We start from the raw sequence: 25581 nt of genomic DNA, 5'->3' as shown, positions 1-25581 counted from the left end.
CGCAGAGAATAGTGTGAAGCCTCCACACGTGCTACGTCTCCACGGTAACACGCTCAACAAGCCACTTGATAAGATGCATAGATTGACTGTCTCAGACGCGGAGACGACTGAGGTTCGGCCTCCGCCACCCGGATTGAGGCAGGTCACTACACCACCACGAGGACTTAGAGCACATTGGGAATTGGGCATTCCAAATTGGGAAGAAAAGGGGAGAAAATAAAAAAATTAAAGACTAAACTCACTCAATATTAATTAGCTATCATAAAATTAATCCTTGTTCCTTATAATCAAAGTTTAGCTGAAAGTTTTGTGATTGCTTGAACTTAATTTCTTAGCCCAAAATAGAACTTTCAGAGAAAAGATTTAACCATTATTTGTACTTTCATTCAACAACGGAAAGACGAAAGCGTTTCAGTTGCACTGAAACAAAACAAGCACCTTTTAAGTTTTTTTTGGTTTCGGTGGCTTTTCGACATTTTTAAAGGAAGTCTGTCAGCTTTTTGCATTATATCTTGGTAGTGGTTTTTGCTAAGGCAAGCACCACTGTTCACTATTGCTGTTGCTTTTATTTTTACTATCACTATTACTATTTCCAGTCCTTCGAATCATTCAGTCTACCACACCATTTAAATAATCACAAATGACACATTTTCCATCCATCATTTCTCTTCCTACTCTTCCTAAACAGACTAGAATTAATACATCTGTCAAGTAAGCACTTGTAGTTGGTCTTTATTTCTTTGTGGTTTGGCTCTGAGCCTGCTTTGAGGAGTCTTGCTTTGTTCATGATTCATTGTAAGATGAGATATCTGTCTCAACCTGAGCTGTTCCATTTGACCTGTGGAATTCAATCAGTTCATCGCCTGGTTAAGGAATCTAGTTTTTCTTGAGAGATGGCAACGATACAGTAGATAAAATTTGGAATGTCATGGAATTGATATTTGGGATAAAAATGAATGTTTGAATGCACATTTGATCAAATTAAAACCGGGATATGCCCTAGTGTGATTATTAAACCGCAATATAACCACAATACTGCTGATAAAATCTTTTCAATTATACTTTGTGCAGCACTTTACTTGACAAAAATAACTCCCATGTTGTGTTTTGGATTATGCTGTGAGAATCTTTATGGAAGCACTTCATTTGATAAATTATGCTATTTTATGTTGAAAATGAAATGTTCCGGGCCAGGGCCAAGAGCTCTCCTCTTTTGAAGATCTAGGTTAGACCCAGGAAGACCCATCTTAAGGTTGCCTTACTATTGTTATTGCCGTTCATGTCAATATATATTTAGTGTGCCTTCTTTACCAACAATAGGGCAATGCTGTTCCTCAAAGGCTTGTTTGAGGTTAGTGTGGTATACACCTTAAAACACTGAAAACGATCTGGAGAGTTTCCATTTTCCCAGAAAATACCCACATATTGCTTTAAAAGGGGTCATATTCTTCACTTTTGTAACATTTGTTTTTTTCCCTATTCATCTTATGTTAGTTGAGGTTTTGTGCACCAAAAACATTGTCATGTAGTTTTACATTACTGTTTTCCAGTGTGAATCAGGTCAGGCAAAGTTAAGCGATTGCGGCCCATGAAGGCTGTTCTGTTCTCTCAGGATTTAGTCCTGGTGAACGAGATGATATCAGGACATCATCATCATTGTGTGGGTAATGGCATCCTTTGACATAGAGATATGGATTATACTTGCTCGTCACCATCTGTCTGACTTATTCAGAGCAAATCCGACTGGATTTGGACAGGGGTTTTTTTAGAGAGAGAGAGACTGTGAGGAAGGCTATACAATACAACTGAAATTATTTGTTAAAGACATTCGCAATGCATTTAACTTCCGTAATGTGACATATTGCTGAGTGAAACAGGACATTCAGCAAGAAACATTGTAGGATGGGACTTAATTGTGTTCATCGAATTGATTGGATTGTAAAAAGTGAGCCAGCAGGGGCGCACAACCAGAAGTTTAGGGAAAAGGAATGGGGTTTTAGGGGAGAAAGAACCAAAAATCTACCTTTGCTTGCTACGCTGATTTCATGTTGTTTTCGCAAGCTGATTTGGCGTTCTGGGCATTTTGGGAAGGAAACAACCAAAAATGCACTTTTTCAACATTTCTTCTTGCTACGTTGAATTTATGTTCGCAAGCTAGCCAAAAAAAAAACAAAAGCGCACCTCCTCAACATCTGTTTGCTTGCTATGCTAATTTCATGTTGTTTTCACAAGCTAGTTTGGCGTTTTGGGTGGGAGGTGACCGAAAATGTACCTTTTCAACATCTCTGTTGCTTGTTACGCTAATTTCATATATTCGCAAGCTAGTCTGGCTTTTTGGCGGGAAACATCCATAAAAAGCACCTTTTCAAAATCTCTCTCATGATGAAATTATCATTAATGATTAACAAACTTATATTGGCTAATACTGATATAGTCACCAATACATTCTGTTCTATTCTATTTTATATATTAGCTAATCTTCTGTCTTTGTTTGTTTGTTGTGTAGATCTAAAGAAGACTCTGGCTGTTCTTTTAGATAATATAATGCAGAGATTATCAAAGCTGGAGTCGAAAGTGGACAATATAATTTACAACGGCACCGGAACGAACCTGACAAATGGAACCGGGAGCCCTGGACCAAACCTGGTGACCCCAGAGAAAGTGAACGTGGCAGGTACGGAGGCTTTACTCGTTTTCTCTCCTTATTTACATGACACGCCTCACATTTGGCCGTGAATGTTTTTATGTTGAATATAATGGTATTTGTTTTTGTTTTTTTTACCTCTTTGAAGATTAATTCATTTTTTAGATGGACAAATCCTGGTGAAAGTGTAGTATACTCTCATAGGCATAAAAATATCTTCCTTATTTCTCCTTGACTGTTGCCTATTTAAAGTCTGTGGTTCTCTACGGACCTTCTTCACACTTCACAACCCACTCTTGCTTGCACAGCACACACACACATGGTTTTCTTTTACAGTTCTTGCCCTCTTTATTTATTTATTTTTTATTTATCGGATTTTTCCCCTTTTTCACCCAATTTGGAATGCCTATTTCCCAGTGCGCTTTTTAAGTCCTCGTGGTCGCGTAGTGATTCGCCTCAATCCGGGTGGCGGATGACGAATCTCAGTTGCCTCCGCTTCTGAGACCATCAACCCGCGCATCTTATCACGTGGCTTGTTGAGCGCGTTGCCACGGAGACATAGCGCGTGTGGAGGATTCACGCCACCCACCGCGGCATCCGCGCTCAACTCACCACACGCCCCACTGAGAACGAACCACATTATAGCGACCATGAGGAGGTTACCCCATGTGACTCTACCCTCCCTAGCAACCGGGCCACTTTGGTTGCTTAGGAGACCTGACTGGAGTCACTCAGCACGCCCTGGGATCTAGCAAACTAGCGAACTCCAGGGGTGGTAGCCAGCGTTTTTTACCACTGAGCTACCCAGGCCCCTCTTGCCCTCTTTATTGAAACCTAGTGATTTTCCTTCAAGTCTGTGATGATTAACGACATTGAGAGAAAACAGACCATTTGTACTTTTATTGCCAATATTTGCTTTAATAAAGGACTCTGTTACTGTTGTGGGTAGTATCGTAGTAGAAACTGCATTTGCATTCCTTATGTCTTTTGTAATGTAACATATTTCCAAGTGGAACAGAATATTCAGCAGGAAATAATATAGGGTGAGATTTGATTTTGTCAGTCAGGATTTGATTGAATTTTGAAATGTGGGGTATGATTTTATTGGTTATTATTACTTTTCTCTGCCCACATGGTCTTGATCATGTCAGTAGAAAAATAGTTTTAGAGGTGGTGAAAGTTATCATGTAATAGACAGTACCATTGTAAAGCAGACAATAAATGGCTTCTCTCTTTTAGTTTCTCTGTTGGAGCATTTTTGATGATTGCGGAAGTCACGGCTGTGGTTTTTTGCTACATCCATGTTTATTAATCTGCTCATGTAGTGTTGTTTCAGGCTGTAGAGAGTCGGCAGGCAGAGCACAGAGTTAATGTAGCGATGCTTGAATCTGTCACGAAAGCAAAGTTAGACTTGGCAAGGGCGAAGTTTGATGTTAAACCCTGGTGTGTGCGCCATACTGACATCTGGGAAGCTGTTTATTGGACCAGATGAGGCGTGTATACCAAATACCATGGTATTATCATGTTTTTTGGACAAGTATCACAGTAATACCATGTTTTTGGACAAGTGCCTTGGTAATATCATGGTTTATTGGACCTATACCACAGAAAAACTGTGGGGTTTGAAACTGGGCCACAGTAATGTGTTTTTTTTTTTTTTTTTTTGCACATGTACCATGGTAATACCATGTTTTTGACACATACCATAGTAATAAATTGTTTTTGCACATGCACCATGGTATTACCATGTTTTTGGACAATTAGAATGGTAATACCATGTTTTTGGAACAGTACCATAGAAATATGATTTTTTGACATGATTTTCAGACCTGTACCACAGCAAAACTATGGTTTTTGAAAATGTACCACGGTGAAAAAAAGTTTTTTTTCCACATGCACTACGGTAATACCATATTTTTGGACAAGTACCATGGTAATGCCATGATTTTTGTATAAGTACCTTGTTAATATCATGGTTTTTGGACGTGTTCCACAGAAATATCATTAATACGATTTTTTGGATTTCATGGTTTTTGGACCTTTACCACAGCAAAACTAGGGGTTTTGGAAATGCACCACAGTAATAAGATGTTTTTTGCACATGTACCATGGCAATACCATGTTTTTGGAAAAGTATCATGGTTTTTAGACCTGTACCAAAGTAATACCATGGTCTTTGGACATGTACTACAGGAATTAAATGGTTTTTGCACGTACAAATTGTATTACACCATCACTGTACCATGCTACCGCCACTGTACTACTTCGCAAGGGTTGAGCGTGTCTGATTTTTCTGTCGTTTGTTATAGTATGTGTGTAGATGTGGATGCGATCATCACTTCTGACTCATCGTGCTTTATATAGGCCAAACCCCCACTGAGTAATGTTGTGCTGACAGCGAATGTATATCACTCTTTTCTCTCCACAATGACTGCTTTTCTGACAGTTCACTGCGATGACCGGCTCGACAGCCAATTCTGGCGACGATGTCTTTTGTTTTTAGCTGAAACCCATGTCAAACCGAGCTAATTTGTTTTGCAAGATGTCCCGCCATGAGCAGAGTTTTAAAAATTATGTTTAAAGTTAAAAATAGTCCAACTTTTAAAAACATTTTTCAAGACCCCTGCATTCTTTTCTATTCCATTGCGCTCCGTCTAGCTGTTTTTTAACTTAAGAACATTTCTTATTTAAACGCCACCTATGAAATGTGTTCAATCTGGGGGGCGGGTTTAAAACCTAAACCAGCTTCAACCCACTGACTTGTTTTGCGCATCCCTAATACTTAATGCATGAGGAATTGCACTTTCCTCACTTTCAGATTACATTATCTCACGCCTGCATCAGTGGTTCCACCCGATTAAAAAAAAAAAAAAACTGCACCGTTGCTCTGTGATGTTATCTGTCCAAACACAGTGCATTTCACCCAGGCTTTCTCTTTCTATGAGGTTATCGGCTCCGCGTGCCAGCACTGAAGACAGCCCAGGTGTTTGTGTCACCTGTTGAATGCATGTCTATGTGACTGTGTTTGTTTGTGCTAACGGTGTCTGTTACCGTCTCTGGGCGATGCTGAAATGCCACTGCTGGCATGGTTCTGGCTCTTGACTAGCACTGGAGACTCCTCGGAGAGAGAAAGGCAGAGACCCGAACAGAGAATACCCACTGTTAGCAAACAGAAAGGGCCGTTTCTTTGTGTGCGTGGTGGTTGTAGATGCCACTGGTGGATGCAAGGCTAATGTGTCATTAATAAGCTAAACAATAGAACAATACTAGAAAGACAATGTTCATTCTTCCTAGCTAGAAGCTCACATTTTCTTCAGAAAATGCAGAAATGAAATATATATTTTTAACCTGTTTAACCCACTTACAAACTCTGTAAAGTAATAGAGTGGAAGATTTTACAACGTAATGATACTGGACTCCAATATTCACCTATGCCATTGTCATCTGGACACTATTATCACCATTACCTTGAACAATCATATTGTTGCGGAAACTTTTCAGATGATTTGTTTGGCTAGAAGCACTACTGGATGAGACTCCATTGATGACTTGTTTTGGTTCCAAGAACTCTATAGGGAACTGGGATTGGTTAATTAAATCAGAACACAGATTCACACATTTTCTCATCATTTCCCAGTTCCGTTTGGTTTTATCACCCGTTTTGCAGAGCTGGATGTCTCTAGAGATGCCATAGTTGGGTGAGGAGAGTCCCTAGTGTCGGGTCTTTGCATCCGGAGGGAGGATGTGGCTTTACCATGTAGAGACTACATGGTAAAGCCACATCCTGAGAACAGACTGAACCAGTCGTACTAAACACAACTGCCTGCTTGAGGGCAAGTGCATGTCTCGCAACTAGCTCACTTTATCTTAATGGGGACTTTCCATTGACTTCTATTGCTCTTAAATTTAGGTAATTATTATTGGGTTTCTTTTCGTATTTAGGACACTTGAGCCACACTTAAAAATGTCTGAATGACATTGCAGATGATGAAATATCAAACCAGTTGCCATTTATTTTAAAGAGAGAGTACAAGTGCACCTTTCAAGCAACATTTCACAAATGTTTTATTTTTTTGTATCCCCTTTTCTCCCAATTTGGAATGCCCAATTCCCACTACTTAGTAGGTCCTCATGGTGGCGCGATTACTCACCTCAATCTGGGTGGCGGAGGACAAGTCCCAGTTGCCTCCGCTTCTGAGACTGTCAATCTGCGCATCTTATCACGTGGCTCGTTGTGCACGACACCGCTGAGACTACGCATGTGGAGGCTCATGCTACTCTCCGCGATCCACACACAACTTACCACACGCCCCATTGAGAGTGAGAACCACTAATCGCAACCACGAGGAGGTTACCCCATATGACTCTACCCTCCCTAGCAACCGGGCCAATTTGGTTGCTTAGGAGACTTGGCTGGGGTCACTCAGCACACCCTGGATTCAAACTCGCGACTCCAGGGGTGGTAGTCAGCGTCAATACTTGCTGAGCTACCCAGGCCCCCAACATTTCATAAAATTAAGTTTGTTAGGTTTTAAATGCTAATATACTGTTAATATATTTAATTGTATTTTTAATATACAATTCAAAATAGCCCACTTCCTTTTTGAACTGTTGCCTTCTTGACGGCCCTACAGAGCACTGAGCACCAGAACCGTCAGGCACAGGAACAGTTTTTTCCCTCAGACTATCCATCTCATGAACAGTTGAACAGTTGCCCCATTGAGCAACAATTATGTGCAATACACAGTCTTTATATTCATACAGTATTTTATTTACTCTGTGCCCTAACCAAAAATGCAACCTCCAAATTCTGCTCATTGTTTATGTATTTAAAAGTCAGTGCAAAAGTGGCTCAGAAAAGGGAGGTTAGTGCTACTGTCTCTTTTCTCCAAAACCTCGTGATTTTGACCGTCCCAAGACCGGAAGTATTTTATTTATTTTTTTGCAAGCATATGGTTTCCTCTGTGGTAACTTTCCAGGAACATGACTCTTGGGTAGTATGGAAATGCCCCTGGAAGTGCTTTTACACTGTAGCTGTCAGAGCTTGTGTACTTTTTTTGGTGTGCTGTTTGTCTATCCTCGTGCAACAACTATACCCACAAAGATAGTAAAACTTAACATGTAACATTGTGGGAACATTTTGTGAGGTCTTTACATTGAAAAAGTCTTCATAAAGGGATTAAATAAATGCCAGAAGGCCTTTGTTAGTGTTAGCTGTAGGGCTTGGGTGAAACATGGAGTGCAACCATCTGGTTCCGGAAGTAAAAATCCCATTAATTTTCCCCATAGACTAAATTGTTTTTTTAACGATAAATTATGAACCTTTAAAGATAGATCTACTGTGAACTCTATGGTTGTTAATCGATGGTATAAGCTTCTGTTGAAGCCATCAGTCTCCGTTATTTCAACTTTATAATAATCTTGTTAAATACAATAATTCTTGGTGATGAACTACACTACCCATGTTGCTGAAGAGAAAAGATCCACCAATCAGAGAGTCAAGGCAAACAAAGTGCGGCAAAAGAGCTCTGCAGTGACCGCCCACTTCCATGACACACTATGAACAATGCAATCATGTTGCTATTAAATTAAAATAAATTGTTTATATACTTATAATCAACAAATATTAATTTTGTTCGTTTTAGGTCAGCCGCAGTGCTTTCTCGTGAAAGACGTTAAGTACACAGTCTTGTACATTTGTCTTTTTGTCCGATTTTCAAATATGTTTCGCTTCAAATCAAAGTTTGTAATGTATTCACCTTGGAGCTGGATTCTTTTCTTCATGACATAAAACTCTTTTATAAAAGGATTTAAGAAATCAATAAAAACAATAGAATTCTATGGTGTGTCCTCATTTAGATTGCTATGTAATGTGTGTGTGTTTTGCGGTCACGTCCATTTGAAAGCTTTTGCAAAATCCTTGCAGTTTGGCAGAAAAACTGCCTGGCCTCTTGCTGAAGTCTGAGATTACGCTCACACTCCACTGTACTCTCGTAATACTCCATATCAGCATTAGAAGTGCCCTTGGTATGTGTTTTTTTTAATGTGAGAGAGACACACACATATTGCCCTGGATGAGTCTCCAAGCAAAATGTGTCTCACTGAAGCAAAAGAGAGACACTCATTCTTATTTAAAGACACACACACACTCTGGTTGATGATTGTTGTGTAGGGGTCCCATGAGTGTTTGACGGATAACGCCCATCTGTGTGTGTGTGTGTGTGTGTGTGTGTTTATGAGATTGCATGTTTACAAGGCAGTGTGTATACGTGTTAAAAGTACAGCTGTAGTTTCCACCATGCGTTGCACCTCATGAGGAAGAGAGAATTGAAATATCCGATAATTGTTCTGTATCTGTCAGCCGTAGGCAGTAAAGGCTGTAAAACAAAGTAGTAATAGAGACACATGATTTGATACTGTCCTGCTAAAAAAATCTCTCTGCGTTGGATGAATTTGTCTGGTTTGTGTGTGTGCGAAACAGATCTGGTCTTTGTGAGTTAATGTGTAATTAAGGCCCAATTAAGGCCTGATTAAAGTCTAATTGAGCTCTAAATTTGGGTTGTATGTTAAACACTCCCAGCTAGCCAATTTCATTAAAGCGCACTCAAAACGTTACATCATGCTGACCTCAGCCGAAACAGCATGATTTGTCTCTACAGCCCGCATGAATTTATTTCTTCCATGGAACACAAAGATGATGTTGGGCCAAAGGTTAGCCTTCGTCTCTATTCACTTTCATTGCATCTTTTGCCATAAAATGATGTGAATGGTGACTGAGGCTAACGTTTGGCCCCCAAAATTTTTTTGTGTGTACCACGGAAGAAAGTCAAATGGCTTTGGAATACGTGAGGGCAAGTAAATGACTAGTGGTGAACTATCTCTTTAAATCTCCACAGCCGTTTGAATGTTTACACTGGCTCTGTGAACATCTGTCTGACAGGAACTGTGATGGTGTTTGCTTCAGTTGTGTATTTTCTCTCCAGTGACTGGTTCACTGTTGTGTTATTTGTGTCATGTGACTCATAAAATGGCTATAAACTCTTTGTTAGAGTGTGACCTTAAAACTTGACAATTTGTTAACGAAACGAACATCCTTACTCTTTTGAGAGATGGTGTTGGTGTTCCCTGGGTAGGGTGACAGTTCAGTTTACAGGATGTGCTCTTAATGCGTGCTGTTCTATTTAGGTTGCGGCCAGCCATTGTTTTATAACATGGCTTTAGAGCGTGTGTTTGAGAGAGTGTAGACAGATTATTCAGCCTTTGCAAATCAAATAATTTTAAATCACCAGGCTAACACCCACCCATTACAGTAATTTTGTCCTCTCGTCTCCTCTCTTTCCCTTTTCATCTCATCTCCTCCACACTTCTCTCATCTCATAATGTCTTCTCTACATTTTGACTCCTCTCCCCTCCTCTCACTTCATGTTCTCTTGTCTCATCATGTCTCCTTTTGTCTCCTTGCCCCCCTTCTCATTTCGTCTCGTTTCGTCTCATCTCTTGCCTTCTCCGCCTTCTCACTTTTTGTTTCGTCTCATCTCTTTATGTCTTCCCTCCTCATCTCCTTTTTCTAGTCCCATCTTGTCTCCTCCCATCTCTTCTCCTCTCTTTTGTCTCATTTTGTCTCCTCACCTCTCATTTGACATCCACTTGTCTCATCTCTTCTCCTCTAATTTTGTCTTGTCTCCTCTCCCCTTCTCATTACCTCTCATCTTGTCTTCTCACGTCTCATGTTGTCTCCTCTCCTCTCTTATTCATTCTCATTTCATCTTCCCATCTCTCACTTCATGTCCTCTCTTCTCCCCTTTTAATTTTGTCTCCTCTCATCACCCACGGTCTTATTTGTCTCCCTCTCACTTTATCTCTCACTTTATGTCCTCTCATCTAGTCTCCCCTCATTTTCTTTTGTCATATCTCCTGTCATGTCTCCTGTCCCGTCTCCTGTCCCCTTCTCATTTCATCTCATCGCTTGTCTCATCTTGTCTCCTCATCTTGTCTCCTCCCTTCTCCTTTTTCACCCTGTCTCATTTTTCTCCCCACCTCTCACTTCATGTCCTCTCATTTTGTCTCGTCTTGTCTCCTCTCCCCATCTCATTTCGTGTCATCTCTTGTCGCGTCTTCTTTCCTCTCATCTTGTCTCTCATTTTGTCTCGTCTCCTCTCCCCTTCTCATTTCATCTCATTGCTTGTCTCATCTCATCTCGTCTCCTCTCATCTTGTCTCCTCCCGTCTCCTTTTTTTTCCCTCTATTGTCTCATTTTCTCCCCACCTCTCACTTCATGTCCTCTCATTTCATCTCGTCTCCTCTCCCCATCTCATTTCATGTCATCTCTTGCCTCATCTTCTTTCCTCTTATCTCCTGTCATCTCCTTTTGTCTCCTCTCTTTTTCATTCTCATTTCATCTCCCCGCCTCTCACTTCATGTCCTCTCGTGTCCTTTTAGTTCTTCTCTTCTCCCCTTTTCATTTAATCTGTTGTCTCATCTCAGCTTGTCTCCCCCTCTCACTTCATGTCCTCTCATCTAGTCTCCCCTCATTTTCTTTTGTCATGTCTCCCTTCCCCTTCTCATTTCGTCTCATCGCTTGTCTCATCTCCTTTCATCTTGTCTTCTCCCATCTCCTTTTTCTCCTCTCTATTGCCTCATTTTGCTCCCCACCTCTTACTTCATGTCTTCTCATTTTGTCTCCTCTCCACTTTTCATTTCATTTAACCTCTTTCCTTGTCTCCTCTTGTGTCTTTTTTTCTCCTCTCCTCTCTTCTGTATTGTCTCATTTTGCTCCCCACAACTCACTTTATGTCCTCTCCTCACCTCTCCTTTTGTCTCAACTCCTCTCCCTTTCGCAATTTGTCTCATCTCTTGTCTTATCTCCTCTCATCATCTCCTTCTGGTTTTTTTAATCACTTTATGCCCTCTTGTCTCATCTTGTCTCCTTTCATCTCCTTTGTCTGGTCTTCTCAGCCCCCTTCTCATTTCATCTCATCTCTCTTCTCCTCTCATTCCTTTTCATTTAGTCTTGTTTCCTCTTATGTCATCATCTTTCCCCTCGTCTCCCTTTATCTCCTCTCATCTCATCTGCTCTTTTCTTGTCTCCTCTTTTCTCCTCTCTACTGTTTAATTTTCTCCCTGCCTCTCACTTCATGTCCTTTTTTTTTGTCTTGTCATGTATCCTTTTGTCTCCTTTCATCTCCTCTCCACTGTCTCATTTTTTTCTCTCTCCCCTCTCTCACTTCTTGCCCTCTTGTCTCATTTTGCCTCTTCATCACCTTTCATCTTGTCTCCTCTGCCCCCTTCTCATTTCATCTCATCTCATCTCCCCACCTCTCACTTCATGTCCTCTTGTCTCATCTTGTCTCATCTCCTTTTGTCTTGTCCCCACTCTTCTCCTCTCCACTGTCTCATTTTGACCTTTTCCCCCTCATATCCCTTTATCTCTTCTCTGCTTTTTTGTTATCCCATCTTGTCTTCTCTCATCTCCTTTCGTCTCAGTTCCTCTCGTCTCGTCTCCTCTCCCCTCATTTTCATTTAGCCTCATTTAGTCTGATTTCTCATCTCCTCCTCTCCCTTTTAATTTTGTCTGATTTCATCTTCTCATCATCTCCTTTCATCTCTCCTCTGCTCTTTTTGTATCTCATTGCGTTTCCTCAACGCCTTTCATCTTGTCTCATCTTGTGTCCTCACATCTCTCATCTCCCGTCTCCTCCCTTCTCCTTTTTCTCATCATCCCTCTCCTCATCTAACTTCATCTCCTTTTGTCTCATCTCTTCTCCGCTGTCTCATTTTGTCTCTTATGTTCTCTTGTCCTGTCACATCTTACATCTCCTTATATCTCATCTCCTCCCTTCTCATTTCATATTATCTCACCCCTCATCTCCTTTTCTCTGGACTTGTCTCATTGTATCTCACCTCCTTTTGTCTCCTCTTCTTCTCTCCACTCTCTTAATATCCCCTTCTCTCCCTTCATGTCCTCTTGTCTCATCTCCTCTTCCCCTTCTTCTCACTTGTCTCTTTCATCTCATTTTATCTCGTCTCGTCTCCTCTTGTCTCATTCCACTCCTGGTATATTTCAGCCCATATCCTTTGAAAACAAAGCCTTTTGATTAAGCTTTAAGCTTGCAGACTCTAAGAACCACACACATACACTTCCCCCATCTACGTCTTTGGATTCTGGTAATCTCCTCTGTGCTCTATAGCTAATACAGACGGCAGAAGATGATAGGAAAAAAACATCAGGCGGTGCATTTCATCATTAGATCAACTGCATCCATATAAGTGTAAAAGTCTGTACTTGGATCACAGATTGTATGCGGAGTGTGGGTGTGTGTTTGCATTGGACAAGAGACACGTTTGCTTGCACACTAAATTATGTGTGCACGGTCAACTCGCCTCCCGAGTGTTTACTTTAAAACAGCAGCACCCTATGTACCCAAAGATTTGTTTCTTTTGAATCTGTGAAAAAGCAGTCATGGTCCAAGGTCCTTTCAGGCCCATTGTGGACATTGCTATTGACTATATTTTTATCAGTAGCTTCGCAGAAGGAAGGAAAGTGCATAATTTGATGGCTCGACAGAAATAGAGATAAAGGAAAAAGTGTGGATAGATTGAGTTTGTTTGGCCGTAAAGGGCAATTTAGGGGTGAAGTTTGAACTATGCATGCTGCATCTTTTTTTTTTTTTGCTTTATGAATCTTTTTAACGTTTTTTTATGTAATGGATGTTTGAGCTGTGCAAAAACAGCTAAACAAGGCAAATTAAACAAAAAATAAGCTATTGTCAAAAATTATGAATAATAGAAAAATGTCCAAACCTCCTAAGTCATAATTGACATCCTTAAAATTAGGCACTTTGCTTTTAAAATGTTAATGTAAAACTCTTTATTTATTTATTTATTTTATTTTATTTTTCCCAATTTGGAATGCCCAATTCCCACCGTTTAGTAGGTCCTCGTGGTGGCGCGGTTACTCACCTCAATCCGGATGGCGCAGGACAAGTCTCAGTTGCCTCCGCTTCTGAGATAGTCAATCCACGCATCTTATCACGTGGCTCGTTGTGCATGACACCGCGGAGATCCACAGCACAACTTACCACGCGCCCCATTGGGAGCGAGAACCATTAATCGCAACCACGAGGAGGTTACCCCATGTGACTCCACCCTCCCTAGCAACCAGGCCAATTTGGTTGCTTAGGAGACCTGGCTGGAGTCACTCAGCACACCCTGGATTCGAACTCGCGACTCCAGTGGTGGAAGTCAGCGTCAATACTCGCTGAGCTACCCAGGCCCACTAAAACTTGACTTATTAAACATAGCTTAAGTTTACACATTTTTACTATGCATTAATTTGTAAAACACAAAATATACATTTTAAAGAGAACTAGAGTGATACATAAAGTAGACTAAATGAATATATGTGAGTTCCTTGAACTTTTTTGCCTTAAAAATAATCCAATTACGATTTTAAGTACTACTAACTCAAAGTACAGAACTGAGGTTATGGGGAATACCCATAAGCCCTTGCTCTTGAATAATTTAAGCATGTTTGTTTGGTCAAAAGGGAACTTATTGGGGCATTTAATTAGTTGTTATTAAGAATTCATAGAGATTTTAGCTCTTTTTAGTATTATTGATGTTGTTTTACTTTAATTAGTTGTTTTGTGTAAAGTCACCATAAGGGTGATTTAGTGTTCTCTTTGGTGGAGTTGGATCCTGTTCAGTCCATGTAATTTTCCATGCACATGTGAATGTGCATTGCTGAAGTGCAGCTTTATTTGCACTTCTTTGCGGAATCAAGTTTAATGACTGACCTGTTTGGAACTGTTTTGTGCTAACTGTTTTGCTTTCTCTCTGTCTGTTTGTAGACTTGCTAAACGGGGCACAGGAAAAATGTGAACTCCCCTCACTTGACGGGTTTCCTCATTGCGAAGGCAAAATCAAGGTGAATCACACACTTTTCTCTAACCTTTAAACTCACTGTTTAAAGACCTCATGACATGAAAATTGGATTTTTGTGGCTTTTAGTCCATGGCTGGGTTTCCCGAAGCACTAAATAGAACATTAGCAGCACTTAAGTAGTACTTAATCTCTAAGGCACGTTTCCCAAAAGCATCGTTATCTAAGTAGTTCGTAAATTAACGAGACCTTTGAACCGCTCTTAAGTGCAACTTAAACATATCTTTCTGGTGGCTTTCACAGTTTATCAAAGACAATGGGACATTTAATAAATTGTAATAATATATTTTGATCATTGGAAAGCCATTGTAAACTATTTCAGAGGATAAAAAAGTGTTGAACAAATCGCTATGAAATCAATAGGCGGTCTCCGCAGTCTGTGCATGCGACGTGATAGGTCTAAATTGACAAGATACGTAATACTGTATAACATTATATTAGCCTTCTGAGATGAGCATAATTGTAATGGCAGTAGAAAGACGACATGTTCTTATTAAACAGATTATTTAAGAAGACATATGTGAGTAATGTGACCACGCAGTTTAAAACTTAAATATGCAGAACGTCACAACAGAGGAGATTAGAGCAAGTGTGTGCAATGAGAGATTCCCTCTTTCTCTCTCTCTCTCTTCATCCTCCTCCTGTTCTTTCTTCTTCCTCCAGTAGCTGGTTCAAATTGTCTCGCCAGTAGTCTTTTTTCAAGGCAGTAACAAATTGCATGATGCATAATGGCAGAAAGGCTAAAACTACACAGTACCTTGAACTCTAACCAGATGATCTATTAATATTTAGACAGGTCTATGAGTAGTTCAGTACTGATGCCCGTCATTTTAATCCTGTTCTGTGTGCATTTGTTCAGTTTCCAGCCCGAAACTTTAGGCTATGTGAGAGTCGCTTATGATTCACATTGCGTACATTCACGTTACATGCATTTATTGCGTCACTTTCATTAATCTCTATGATTGAGCATCAATACATCTGAAAGTCCGTCTTACTAAAGTCATAATTATTTATTTAATTAAATTCTGTAATAGTTAGGAAATACATTTCGGCACCTCGACAAGGTTACAAACAACTTCCATGTTTGTCGGTATTTCCATCTTATTTTAATTTTGAGAAGACAAACACCTGAACATACTGGCCAAAGTGATCAGCAACTTTGGACTGGACAGCTCCCGTAACGAAACACTTAAGTTCAACTTTATAACGAGCGATCTACGTGCTAGTTTGGGAAACAGGCGTTACTCTATCGTAAAATAACGAGCGACGTTAGTGAAGATGATCGTTAAAGCTTAAGTTGCAACGTTATTGGGAAACCCAGCCCATGTCTATTAGCTTCCAAAGCTATCTTTATGTTAGCGTGCACCTAAAAGCTGACAAAATTATCAAAAAGCTTTCTTATAAAGAATGAAAGAAATCCCATGAAAACTTTCCCATTCTATATTTCTCGACGTGAAGCTCGTTAAGAGTGACTCGTTCATTCATTTTGGTTGTAGCTGCCGTCCCGTGGTGCCTCCTTTTGATATCCTCATTTCTTTAGAAACTGTTTTCATCCCAAATCCAGACAGATAGACTTTTTAATTACAGGCTCTCCACGGGACGCTCCCCTTACCAACATGAAAGCCAAGACATTGATCCGTTTTGAGACATATTTGAAAGCCATTAACCGCTTCTGCGTTTTTAATGAGGATCGTAATTATATCGTTACAAAAAGCTGGAAGGTGCTACATCATTTTGTCATGGCGTCAGTGAAAACTTCAGTAAAAAAAACAAAAATCATTTTTGGAAATTAAAACTGAAGGAAAGAAGTAACTAAGTCAAATTTTTTAAATCCCTGAAAGAATTCTGAGTCGGGTATTACCACTGAACCCAATGGAATGGCAGATTTTTAAGGACCTCACTGGATACTCCAACAGTCCCTCTGGATTTTAAGCCAGTTGATGTATCAGCCAGACCGGCCAATTATGTTAGATTTAACATCAAGCCGTGCACACTTAATGCCAGTCGGCAAATTACATTGGCTTTTTTTTTCATCAGGTCAGATTTGAGCTTGTTCCCTGTCAATGTAATCACCGGTTCTTCAGTTTAGAGCTCATGAAAATTAGTACGATATGGAAATCCTCTTAAGTTCTTACAGAATTTAAATAATCTCACTGGGTGACTACAGCAAGAATGAAAGAAGCCTATCCATTTGACCATTATTTGACCTTTTTTAATTAGAAAAATTGTCTCTCTTTGTTGTTGTTGTTGCTTTTTGTTTATTGCTAGAAAAATTACAAAATTTGTGCTCATCAGGCTTTGTCTGAAAACAAATGGCGCCCTGACTTTGCAAACCATTTGTAAAACTATTTGTTGAACTAGAAAAATTCAAATTTGGCTTGATTGCTTTTTTTTTTTTTTTTTTTTTTTTGGCTGTTTATTTGCAGAGACGAATGGAAATATCGAAGCAAAGTGGGTATCCAAGCAAGCGATATGGAAATCCACTTAAGTTCGTGCAGAATTGAAAAAAAACCCCCACTGTTGACTACAGAAAACATGAGCAAAAATCTGTTGTTTGATCATTCTCATTTCCGTGTATTTAACAAGTACAACATTGCCATTTTAAGTCAACATTAAATCAGTGTTGACCATATTTACAGTATAAAACACGTTCCTGGTCTTATTGTGAATAAGCAATCAGCGCACTTGATTCTAAAGTTGTTAGTGTTTGGATTGCAGTGTTTTTTTTAATCATATTGTATACATTATTCATTGTATATTGTGTATTTTTATGAGGACACCATAAAAATTAGTGACCACTTTGTGGAAGCTAATCCCTTGCAAAAATAGAGAATTCTGGCAAAACTGCTGTCTGAAACAAATTTCTTGTGAACATTTCGCCACACATTTTGCAAGGGATGGGATCCAAATAAAAATGTCATTATTTAAACTCTGGAATAGAAAGGTTGTACACGCCAGGTTTTGTCTGAAACTATATGACGCCCTGACTTTGCTAACTAACCATTCGTTAAACTCTCAAACTTTAGCTTGACTGCTATATTTGTGAATTTATGTGGCGAAACGAATGGAAATATCCAAGCTAAATGTATGCAAATTGTGCAAGGTATAATTCCACATTCTAGCAAATGAGACCAATTGCTTGTCTCTGTATATAATGTAAAATCTGAGATTTTTCTCATTTGCTTCACTGAAAGATCTGACTCAGCAAAAATGCCATCGTTCTCAGAAAAGGCAATTGATAAGTGTGATCTAAACCACACTGCGATCAATACATCCCTCTCCATCCTAGAGAGAATGTTACTGTGGGTAGAAATTGGATACAACCTGGAAGAGGAAACCAGCATTTTTTGAAGGTCAAGCTGACCTAAGAACTTCTCTGTTCAGCACATAACCAGCTAAACCTTTGCAACTTTTGCAGAAATAAAACTGCATACTTGGCACAATAACTTGTCACCTTATCAACTTGTGTGGATCTCAGTTTGACTTCTCATCTTTGCAGATTTTTTTATTAATTTAGTAATGTATTTTACCATGTCATTGTTGAATTGTTGATACTGTTTGGTTGACAGACGTTCTAAACTGTTAATTAAGAATCATTTACGAATTTTCGAAGTACTTGTACAAACCTGGAACTACTGTGAAGTAGTTCTGGTTTTCTTAACCACATAAGTTCCATGTCACTTTACATTTTTTCCAAATTTGTAACAGCACCTTGGGCTGTTTTATGTAAAATACTTAATAGGATTGACATCGTAGGATTTTGTTTGGGAGAAATCTCTTATATAACATATAGACATGTACAAATGCTAACTTGAGTATAAGCAAAAGAATTGGATCTAGACCATTGAATAATTGGAAATTAATGCACATTAGTGCAGTATTACCACCTCATAGCACATTATTGCTGTTAATTTTCTGCGGCCTGTCAATTTTTCATTACAAGAGATGCACCGATGTATCGGCCAAATATCTGTATTTAAAACCTTTTTTTTTTTCTCCCCTTTTCTCCCCAATTTGGAATGCCCAATTCCCAATGCGCTCCAAGTCCTCGTGGTGGTGTAGTGACTCGTCTCAATCCGGGTGGCAGAGGACGAATCTCAGCTGCCTCCGCGTCTGAGATAGTCAACCCGCGAATCTTATCATGTGGCTTGTTGAGCGTGTTACCGTGGAGATAGAGCGTGTGTGGAGGCTTCACGGCAGCCACGCATAACTTACCACGCGCCCCACCGAGAGCAAACCACATAATAGCGATCACGAGGAGGTTACCCTGTGTGACTCTACCCTCCCTAGCAACCGGGCCAATTTGGTTGCTTAGGAGACCTGGCTGGAATCACTCAGCACACCCTGGGATTCGAACTAGCAAACTTTACCCAGCGTCTTTACCACTAAGCTACCCAGGCCCCCATAATTATCAGTGATTTGAAACAAGGTAGCATTAAAAAAAAAGAACCATCGAACTATCTGTATCAGTATGGGCAAATGTTGTTCCAAATAATCAGATACTGGTATCGGTACACAATTTTTGTGCAGCCCTATTCATCATTTAATTTACGTACGCACAAATGTGTCAAATATGAAGCTAAGTTCGCTTGTTAGCGATCGTACCTAAAGTTGTTCATAATTAGCATTTGTTTTTGGCATATCTTATGTAGATTTGAACTAAGGTTTTTTTCTGTTTGTTTCCGATGTCTCTTCATCTTCAGTGGATGAAAGACATGTGGCGTTCGGACCCCTGTTACGGCAACTACGGAGTTGATGGATCTACCTGTTCGTTCTTCATTTACCTGAGTGAGGTAAGACCTTATAGGTGAAGATTGGCTAATGGTTAAGCATCCAGGCTATTTACACAAAGATGGCAGGTTCAATTCCCAAAATTAAAATCTTAGTTAATGTTAATTTCTTGAGTTCGTGACCTTTAAGGACAATTTAACGCCAAAATTTGTACCCTACATTACATTGCAATTCAATTGCTTTGGATATTTAAATGGCAATATATTGTAACCTTCCACATGAACTTTGGCATATGGCTCTTTGGCAGAAACCTTTAGCATGTTCGTAATTCTTCCCACCAACACTATGTATAGAGCGATGTAGCAGATAAAATTAAATGAATATATGATTAAATACATACAATCATAAAATGAAAAATGGCATTTCATGCCTTATTTTCATACTCAAACTTGTATGTTAATTGTAATTTAAGTATTTAATTTTTTTTATTAATTCTGTCGATGTAATTTGTTAATTCAGTGAATTTAATTTGATAAAAAATTGTATAAAAAAATTACTGCAATTAATTATGCCCCCTGACGGTACATAAATTTCATAATGAAGAAAATAAATTAATCTTATCTTTATTTGGCAAATGTCTCAGCAGATATTACTATGGGATTAAATGCGATTTATACAATTTAAATAATCGGCATCTCATGTAATTGATTCAATGTAACAATTTTATTTCTTAAGAGCCTGATTTTTATTATTTGAATGCAACATTCAACAGTGTTTAATTACTCCATATTATATTTACTTATTAAATTTTGTCCACGATATACCTCCATAAACCTGAAAGAACAACATAAGTAAATCCTCTCTGCAAGTTATTGACCCAGTTAGTGGTTTGCATTTACAAGAAGTTGTATTTTGTTTATGTCACAATAAACATGATAAACAATAAAGTACATAAGGTTTGGTGACTTTGAAGGAGAAATCATTAGAAACACAGCTTGTGAAAATTAATTCACTATGAATGTGCAATAAATGAAAATGAATCTGACACTGATTATTTCAATTTAATAAGTTAAATTAATAGCTGTGTGTGTGTGTGTGTTTTGGCAGTGAAATGGGTGGGAGTGTGTGTTCACATCTTAAGTACATAAGAGGACACACACACGTGTAGAGCGTTGTCTCATGACTCTCACAGTGTCACCATGGCGATGTGCATACATTTCCATATCAACAATCTCTCTCTGTGCATAGTAGCTAATTTATCATTTTAGTGTTGTTCAGCTTTTTAAATGAGCTGACCGACAGAGATAAACTGTTCAAAGTAAAAAGCTTCTTACCTTTTGACAGAGAGAGAGAGAGAAATGGGCGTAATACATCAACAAGACATCTGTTTTCATACACTACCGAACGCACACTTTATCATTAGTGTTCACATACATGTACTCTCACTAACTCTGTTTCTGTGTGGTTGTTAGGTTGAGAACTGGTGCCCTCATCTGCCATGGAGGATCAAGAGCATCACTGATGAATCAGACAGAAATACACAGGTTAGTGCATGTGCATACTTGCTTAGCTATAGTTTGAGGACAACTTTTTACACAGAAGTTAGCTAAATTGGACAAAATCTTCCTTTGGGGTCAATTTGGGATGTCCTCATTTGGAGAAACAATCCATACGTGTATTCACTTTCAATTTTATTTTTAATTATAATAACAATCCCTGACATGCGTCGCACTACAACATATGACTGTTTCTAGTCTTGTCAGTCTGCACTGGGTAGCTCCACCCACTGTGAAATCTCATTGGTCTGATTCCTGCTACATAATGGTCTGATTGGCTGTGATTTGTGCTGCTTTGCATATCATTTCACTTTCAGTGATGGCCGAAAATTGTAATCGCAATGCTCTAAATCTCGCATTGTAACATTTTGGACAATTTAAGGCTGACTAAAACACTAAACTAAAAAATTATAAACACCACAAGCAGGTTTTCTGTATTTGGGGACACATTTGTACCCAGAATTGAGCTAAATCGGACAAAACCTTTCTTTTGGGACAATTTGGGACGCTCCCATTGGGGAGATTAAATGAGAATTACAATTAAAATTATATGTTTTATTATTTACCTATATTGTATCTTATAATATTTACAATATTATTTAGTTATGTTAAAATATTTATTGTATAGTTAGTATGTAGTGATTACAATAGGTGTTAAGTGTGTGTTTTGTAGATAACAGCTGGACATTGTTGTGAATCACACCTGTTTCAGGAGGTTTAACTGCAGTGGAGAGCAATGAACCCCTCAAACTGTCATTCTCTAAATAACTTGTGAGAGACAGGAAAGAGAAAGAGAAAGATAAAAAGATAAGAAAACCCAATCAGCTTTTGGGGGCCTGGGTAGCTTAGTGGTAAAGACGCTGGCTACTACCGCTGGAGTTCGCTAGTTCAAATCCCAGGGCGTGCTGAGTGACTCCAGCCGGGTCTCCTAAGCAACCAAATTGGCCCAGTTGCTAGGGAGGGTAGAGTCACACGGGTAACCTCTTCGTGATCACTGTAATGTGGTTTGCTCTTGGTGGGGCGTGTGGTGAGCTGTGCGTGGATTCCACGGCGGATGGCGTGCTATATCTCATGCTATATCTCCGCGGTAATGCGCTCAACAAACCACGTGATAAGATGCGCAGATTGACTGTCTCAGACGCGGACGCAGCTGAGATTCATCCTCCGCCACCCAGATTGAGGCGAGTCACTATGCCACCACGAGGACCTAGAGCACATTGGGAATTGGGCATTCCAAATTGGGAGAAAAAGGAAAAAAGAAAAAAATAAAGAAAACCCAATCAACAATATTCAATATTATATTTATACTTTATATCCTTGTGTCAGTGCTTCTATAATTTCCTACAGGTAAATTCATGAAGATGCAGGTCATCTAAATAAGCACTCTGAAACCAGCATTTCTCCCTGTGGTCAGAGTCACTTCTATGGGGTGCCGAACTGGACAAAAGTGAAGTGAACCTCACAAATTGTAACAGATTTCAGATTTGAATTTCGATCGCGCAAATTGAACTCAAAAACATATGATGAATCACATCTCTTCTACGTTAATGAGATTTTATCTTAATTAGCCAAAACCATGACAAGCAATAAAACACGAACAATTTTTCCCCATTCTACGCTGGTTAGCTCCGCCCACTGGGTACGCTTTTAGTGACTACTAAAAAATTGCTTCACCTGAATTACGATGTTCGAACTTTTGCAATCTATTTATGATGCATCACCTTATGTTTCTTTCTCCACACAGAATGCAAAACGTAATAAATTGATAATCAAATCTATTCTACGTCAGTTGCACAATGAAGTTTGACAGTTTCTAGTTTCGCCGTTCTGCTCTGGGTTGCTCCGCCTACATTGAAATCTCATTGGTCCGAAATCCCACTTCTATATTAAACATCAAATATGGTCTGATTGGCTGAGATTTGTTGCTTTGCGTAGCTTTACACTTTCAGTGAGAACTGAAAAATGACTTGGCTTAAATTACAATGCGCAAAACTTCGCAATGTAATATTTTGGGCAGTTTAAGATTGGTCAAAACAGTAAACTGAAACATTTCACAACTGTGCAGGTGTGAATACACGACAGTAGTTTCCCAGTAGCAAACAGCTTCTCGCAAGAATTAGCTTTGACATGTTCAGTTCCATGTTCAGTTATTGAAATATTATGGTTATAGCACCACTTAGTGGTTAAGAGCAGTAAGTGCACATTTACCGCGTCAGTAAAAAGGCCATGCTGGACTGGTAACATCTGTATATGTTTGCAGACATCAAACAAATATTTGTAGTTTGTTTAATGTTTTGTGTTTTTATTTAGATGGAGATTCGTACAAGTTTTGACGAGCTGTACCGTGTGATGTCACGCCGTGAAGAATTTCGCTGGATGATGCTGCGAATTAAACGCATAGAAGAGCCGTGGGTCAGCGCCGTCCGCTCTCTCGCCAACAAACAAAACCTCAGCAACCGCAGACGCAAAAAGGTGAGTCTCGTATAGTTTCTGGTATAGTAGATATTTTAAGAGAAATATGGGAATCCCAGTATGGACTGTACCGGTCACCTTTTAATAATGCAACCTGTGTTTCTGCACTCTTCCGAATGAATAATTCTCACACATCACAGTGATGCGCACACACACACACACACACACACACACTGCTGTGGATACACACTCTCCCAAGAGCGTCTATGACTTTCACTTGCACCTGCAGCCAACTGGCACAGCAGGGACTCAAAACCACACACACTCTTGTCTCTTCACAACAGATCACTTAATTTCAAGCTTGAAAAGAAGCTTGAGAAGGATTGTTTAGATCTAAAGCATGTTGCCATAGTCATCAATACTTTAGTTATTATATTATGCAATTCTTTTTTTATTTTTTATTATTATTATAAAATTGTAATTTATAATGAATTATAAATAATATATCAAATGCCCAGGGCATGCTGGGTGACTCCACCCAGGTCTCCTAAGCAACCAAATTGGCTGGTTGCTAGGGAGGGTAGAGTCACATGGGGTAACCTCGCTATAATGTGGTTCGTTCTCGGTGGGGCGCATGGTGAGTTGAGCGTGGTTGCCGCAGTGGATGGCGTGAAGCCTCCACACACGCTATGTCTCCATGGCAACACGCTCAACAAGCCACATGATAAGATGCACGGGTTGACGGTCTCAGACGCGGAGGCAACTGGGATTCGTCCTCCGCCACCGGGACTGAGGGAAGTCACTACGCCACCACGAGGACTTAAAAGTACATTGGGAATTGGGCATTCCAAATTGGGAGGAAAAAAAACAAAAAAAAAAACACTATATATATATATATATATATATATATATATATATATATATACAGGTGCATCTCAATAAATTAGAATGTCGTGGAAAAGTTCATTTATTTCAGTAATTCAACTCAAATTGTGAAACTCGTGTATTAAATAAATTCAGTGCACACAGACTGAAGTAGTTTAAGTCTTTGGTTCTTTTAATTGTGATGATTTTGGCTCACATTTAACAAAAACCCACCAATTCACTATCTCAAAAAATTAGAATATGGTGACATGCCAATCAGCAAATCAACTCAAAACACCTGCAAAGGTTTCCTGAGCCTTCAAAATGGTCTCTCAGTTTGGTTCACTAGGCTACACAATCATGGGGAAGACTGCTGATCTGACAGTTGTCCAGAAGACAATCATTGACACCCTTCACAAGGAGGGTAAGCCACAAACATTCATTGCCAAAGAAGCTGGCTGTTCACAGAGTGCTGTATCCAAGCATGTTAACAGAAAGTTGAGTGGAAGGAAAAAGTGTGGAAGAAAAAGATGCACAACCAACAGAGAGAACCGCAGCCTTATGATTGTCAAGCAAAATCAATTCAAGAATTTGGGTGAACTTCACAAGGAATGGTCTGAGGCTGGGGTCAAGGCATCAAGACACAGACATGTCAAGGAATTTGGCTACAGTTGTCGTATTCCTCAGGTTAAGCCACTCCTGAACCACAGACAACGTCAGAGGCGTCTTACCTGGGCTAAGGAGAAGAAGAACTGGACTGTTGCCCAGTGGTCCAAAGTCCTCTTTTCAGATGAGAGCAAGTTTTGTATTTCATTTGGAAACCAAGTTCCTAGAGTCTGGAGGAAGGGTGGAGAAGCTCATAGCCCAAGTTGCTTGAAGTCCAGTGTTAAGTTTCCACAGTCTGTGATGATTTGGGGTGCAATGTCATCTGCTGGTGTTGGTCCATTGTGATTTTTGAAAACCAAAGTCACCGCACCTGTTTACCAAGAAATTTTGGAGCACTTCATGCTTCCTTCTGCTGACCAGCTTTTTAAAGATGCTGATTTCATTTTCCAGCAGGATTTGGCACCTGCCCACACTGCCAAAAGCACCAAAAGTTGGTTAAATGACCATGGTGTTGGTGTGCTTGACTGGCCAGCAAACTCACCAGACCTGAACCCCATAGAGAATCTATGGGGTATTGTCAAGAGGAAAATGAGAAACAAGAGACCAAAAAATGCAGATGAGCTGAAGGCCACTGTCAAAGAAACCTGGGCTTCCATACCACCTCAGCAGTGCCACAAACTGACCACCTCCATGCCACGCCGAATTGAGGCAGTAATTAAAGCAAAAGAAGCCCCTACCAAGTATTGAGTACATACACAGTAAATGAACATACTTTCCAGAAGGCCAACAATTCACTAAAAATGTTTTTTTTTTATTGGTCTTATGATA

The 25581-nt window shown here is 39.5% G+C and overlaps 1 protein-coding gene across 2 annotated transcripts in view; it reads left to right on the top strand.

Moving 5' to 3' along the window:
- Nucleotides 1-25581, top strand: part of LOC127438771 (alpha-1,6-mannosylglycoprotein 6-beta-N-acetylglucosaminyltransferase A-like) — an 81401-nt gene that overhangs the window by 30167 nt on the left and 25653 nt on the right. For both annotated transcript variants that reach the window (XM_051694616.1, XM_051694617.1), the window contains exons 3-7: nucleotides 2507-2674; nucleotides 14494-14570; nucleotides 19288-19377; nucleotides 20788-20859; nucleotides 23182-23343. In XM_051694616.1, the coding sequence (XP_051550576.1) occupies nucleotides 2507-2674; nucleotides 14494-14570; nucleotides 19288-19377; nucleotides 20788-20859; nucleotides 23182-23343 (569 nt within the window). The remainder of the gene's footprint in view (nucleotides 1-2506; nucleotides 2675-14493; nucleotides 14571-19287; nucleotides 19378-20787; nucleotides 20860-23181; nucleotides 23344-25581) is intronic.

Source organism: Myxocyprinus asiaticus, chromosome 50, assembly GCF_019703515.2.
Source record: "Myxocyprinus asiaticus isolate MX2 ecotype Aquarium Trade chromosome 50, UBuf_Myxa_2, whole genome shotgun sequence".
In the NCBI taxonomy this organism is placed as follows: Eukaryota; Metazoa; Chordata; class Actinopteri; order Cypriniformes; family Catostomidae; genus Myxocyprinus; species Myxocyprinus asiaticus.
Note: the sequence above shows the minus strand (reverse complement) of the source record. Positions and strands in the feature narration are given on the sequence as shown.